Source organism: Canis aureus, chromosome 3 (genome assembly GCF_053574225.1).
Source record: "Canis aureus isolate CA01 chromosome 3, VMU_Caureus_v.1.0, whole genome shotgun sequence".
Classification (NCBI taxonomy): Eukaryota; Metazoa; Chordata; class Mammalia; order Carnivora; family Canidae; genus Canis; species Canis aureus.
Window position 1 is genome coordinate 25,019,420 of NC_135613.1, and position 4,159 is coordinate 25,023,578.

The 4,159-nt window shown below is 59.2% G+C and overlaps 1 protein-coding gene and 1 non-coding gene across 2 annotated transcripts; both read left to right on the forward strand.

Moving 5' to 3' along the window:
- The first annotated feature begins 1,803 nt into the window (after positions 1-1,803).
- RPL13 (ribosomal protein L13) lies at positions 1,804-4,076 on the forward strand. The gene is made up of 6 exons (XM_077891180.1): positions 1,804-1,956; positions 2,137-2,257; positions 2,343-2,484; positions 2,678-2,851; positions 3,304-3,360; positions 3,901-4,076. The coding sequence occupies exons 2-6, from the start codon at positions 2,154-2,156 to the stop codon at positions 4,057-4,059; spliced, it is 636 nt and encodes a 211-aa protein (XP_077747306.1). The 5' UTR covers positions 1,804-1,956; positions 2,137-2,153; the 3' UTR covers positions 4,060-4,076.
- On the forward strand, positions 2,531-2,610 carry LOC144311618 (small nucleolar RNA MBII-202). Its single transcript, XR_013377215.1, has one exon. It is a non-coding gene; the product is annotated as a small nucleolar RNA MBII-202 (small nucleolar RNA).
- Positions 4,077-4,159: the final 83 nt, after the last annotated feature.

Consider the following 4,159-nt stretch of genomic DNA (forward strand, 5'->3'; position numbering starts at 1 on the left):
TCAGAACCAGTGTGACCTTATCATTCTGCACCCTTTTCTACCACCCATGCAGGGAGCCCAATGTGGGACTTGATCCCAGGACTCCAAGATCTCGCCCTGTGCCAAAGGCAGAGCTAAACCGCTGAGCCACCCAGGGTTCCCTTTTGCACCCTTTTCTAAGGAAAACAGTGTGTTGACTATTCAAGTATGGGATACTGGAGTCTGCATCTGCAATGCTGTGCGCAGGAGACCAAGATGCTTGAATTACATCGTCACTTTCTTACCGCTAACTTGGTTCTGAGCAGCGTTTCTATTTTCAGACCTCTCTCCCCCAACCAGTGACCCATGGCTGGAACTTAAGTGGAAATGTGGGTCAGGGCAGATGGAAGTGCGCAAGTCTGGGGGTCTGTCCAGAAAGAGAAATTGGGGGCAGGGATAGGAATGTGTGAGATTAGAAGGAACAAGTTACCTGATCCACAATGATCCAGTGAAGGGTGTCTGAGAGAGACATGGGAGGTGCAGCCTAACATCTGACAGGAGAACAAAGACACCGTGCAGGTCAAGGCAAGTGTTTATACAACAACTGTTTTCTCCAGCATCACTCTGCTGCAGTTATGCTGCTGCGATAGAGCGAGTGTGGGCTCAAGCTCCAGTTTCACTAGAAAATCCCTCACAGTTTGCGTGACGGCTCAAGGAGGGTTCATCTACTCTCCTCCCTCCTCCTCTCCCGCACTGCTACTTTCCGGGCTCCAAGCACATACCTGGAAGTAGAGCTGTGTTCTGTGGCCCCAACAGTCCATCCTTCCATTTCACAGAGGGAAAAGTGCAAATAAGGTGCCCAACATCCCAAAACTAGTACAAAGGTAGAGCCCAAGGCAACTCCACAGCCACGTTCTTGGGGGCTTGTCGCTGACCCCCCCCCCCAAGCTTAGCCCCTGTGTGTGTGAAAGCGGCAGACCAGAGAGGTTCACAGACAGGTACCACTTCCAAGTCCAAGAGGGGCCTTCAGGCCCAGCCTGCACGTGCTGATGCTGTCCACAGAGGGGCTACCCTGTCCTAGCTTCCGAACAGGCAGGCTCAGTGCGTCTGCCTGTGCAGACCGCTAGCCCCTTGTATTACACGGTTCTGCGTCCCCAGCCAGACCCTAAAGTCCTCAGTGAATCTCAACCCGATTTTTCTAACATCCCAGGATGTCTCAAAAGAGCAGAAAACTCAGTCCGCAGCTATTCACTCAGGGAAGCACACGGGCCTTCAAACTTCTCATCCTGGGTCACGACGGTCTTCCAACGTCGGTTACATTGTATTAGCGAGAAGCCTCGTGTTTAGGGCGCCGGTGGGAAGGCGGCAGGGTTACTTGGGTGTAGACCTGCCCGCAGTAGAGAGGAGCACAGCGCCCAGGTCACAGAGGTCCATGTGGCTTCTCGGTACGTGTTAGGGCGCTCGTCTCCGCCCAGGTAGCAGGGCAGGGCTCCCGACCCCGGGGGAAGGCACCCGACCTCGGGGAAGGCTCCCGACGCCTCCGCCCAGCGAAGGCAGCTGCGCGGAGCTGCGCAAACACGCCGGTCAAGTCCTCACGCCCCGCGTACAGCTAACACTCCGGAGTAGTCCACTCTGTGTGGACGCACGGGACGCGGAGGCGACGCCCTAGAGTTAGGCGCACGTACCGAGTCCCGTGGCGTGCGGGAGCTAAGGCGCTGCTGCTCTCCTCCGGCCCCGGCGTCCTGACTTAGGGCCACTGAGTCCTACAACAGCCCGCCGTCCGCCAGCAGGGCCCGGCGACCAGAGCGCGGCTGCCGGAGAACGCCATATCTGCGCGGGGCCGCGGGGGTGGCTGGGAGGGTGTGCGCGTCACTTCCGCGATCCCCGATTCTGATTGGCCAGAACGGTTGGCGCTTTTGTGATTGGCCGGACCCAGTACCATCCCAGCATGCTTCGCGCCGCCAGTTCTTTTCCGCTGGCCTGTCTCCCTAGGAGGAGGTGAGTGTGCTATCCCGCGGCCTCCGCTGCCATCCGCTGCCATCGGTGTCGGGCTGCTCCAGGCCCGGCCGCAGAGGGGCTTCGGGCCCGCGCTGCCGACAGGAGAGGGCCGTGGTCCGGGCTCTGGGGGCGAGCGGGCCGGCCGGAGCCCCGACCCTGACTCGCTCCCCGCGCCCGCAGGCCCGTAGGTAGCCGCCATGGCGCCCAGCCGGAATGGCATGATCCTCAAGCCCCACTTCCACAAGGACTGGCAGCGGCGCGTGGCCACGTGGTTCAACCAGCCGGCGCGGAAAATCCGCAGGTGAGCGGCCGTGCGGGGTGTGGGAGGGGCGCCCCCTGACCCCGCACTCCGCACCCCTGACCCCCGCACCCCTGTCCCCGCGCAGACGCAAGGCCCGCCAGGCCAAGGCCCGCCGCATCGCCCCGCGGCCTGCGTCAGGGCCCATCCGGCCGATCGTCCGCTGCCCCACGGTGAGGTACCACACGAAGGTGCGGGCCGGCAGGGGCTTCAGCCTGGAGGAGCTCCGGGTGAGTGCGGGGGCTCGGGGGGCTGTGGGGGGGGCCCGCGGGCCAATGATGACAGTCTCCGGAATCGCTGTACTCACGTGATGAAAGTACACTCGAACCCTTTTCCATCTGACGGCCAAGCGCGGCAGGGGCGGGCGGCTCGGGGCGGGGCGGGGCGGGGTGGGGGGGCTTCATGGGCCTCTCTATCGGTTAGGTGGCCGGCATTCACAAGAAGGTGGCGCGGACCATTGGCATCTCGGTGGACCCGCGGCGGCGAAACAAGTCCACGGAGTCCCTGCAGGCCAACGTGCAGCGGCTCAAGGAATACCGCTCCAAGCTCATCCTCTTCCCCAGGAAGCCTTCAGCCCCCAAGAAGGGCGACAGCTCAGTGAGTGCCCCCAAACATCCAGAGGTCACAGGCAGGGCGGGAGGCGGAGAAAGACCCTGAGAATTCACTCCCTCAGTGTCTAGAGTGGCAGGAAGTGCACTGCTGCTCCTGGAAACTCCTCTTTTGTGTCTTAACAGGAGCTATCATTTCAGTTTAGTTAGAAGTTAAGCATTTGTTACCGAAAGCGTTTTCTAAAATGCTGTATATGAAGTATGCATTCCTAGGGGAAGATTTCAGAGAGAGATAGATGGTTCGGAGCTAGGTCAGTAGCCTGGGGGCCTGCCTGCACCTAGGGTTCATGTATGGGCGGCTGTGGCACAGGCCTGTGCATCTGCTGTCAGCTGATGGAACAGGGCCCCAGCAGGAAGTGGGACTGGAGTCCTAGGTTACATGCTTGCAGCCCCAGGGCCTTTGAGCTGAACTCAGCCGACTCCCTTCCCCTTAACAAACAGGCTGAAGAACTCAAACTGGCAACACAGCTGACAGGACCAGTCATGCCCATACGGAATGTAAGTAGGGATCCACCATGAATGCTTGGGTTGGGGGGCTTGGTTGCAGGGTGGCAGCCAGGCTGTGTGGAGATGTCTGGGTTTGTGGGAACCTTGCTGTAACTCTGGAGGGAGCATCTTTCCTTCTTCATGGGCTCCTGGAGGGAGGGTCTTGCTTTTATCTCTGGGGACTTCATTGTCTCATACTCACTCCTGCTGCTATTCTGAAAGGCCAGGCCACGGGGCATTGTTTGGACGTGTCCGGGGATCCAGCAATTGATTGGGCCCCTGAGGTTCCTGTGGCAAGGGAGGTGGGCTCCCTCTGTCCAAGGTCTCTGTGGTGTGACCTGGTATCCAGCCTCCACTTTCTGCAAACACCTGAGGTGGTTGTGGGGTTATGTCCTAGGGAGCCTCACTGTCATGTCTCCTTGGTGGATTCATAATGGTCTTGAAGCTGAGGGTGGGCATGTGTAGTCTTTACCTCCTCTTGTCAGAGGTTTTGCTGACAGTCATGGATCCTCCTGCAGACAAAGGTTTGACACACCCTGTGTTCCCCTCCAGGTCTACAAGAAGGAGAAGGCCAGAGTCATCACAGAAGAGGAGAAGAACTTCAAGGCATTTGCCAGCCTCCGCATGGCCCGTGCCAATGCCCGGCTTTTTGGCATCAGGGCAAAAAGGGCCAAGGAAGCTGCAGAACAGGATGTTGAAAAGAAAAAATAAAGTGCTATTGGCAACTCCTGCTGCTTGCTGTCTCCATGTGATGGCGTTCTCCTCTGAGGGGACCTGAGACCTGGCAGGGGTGATGGCACCTTTGCAGGGC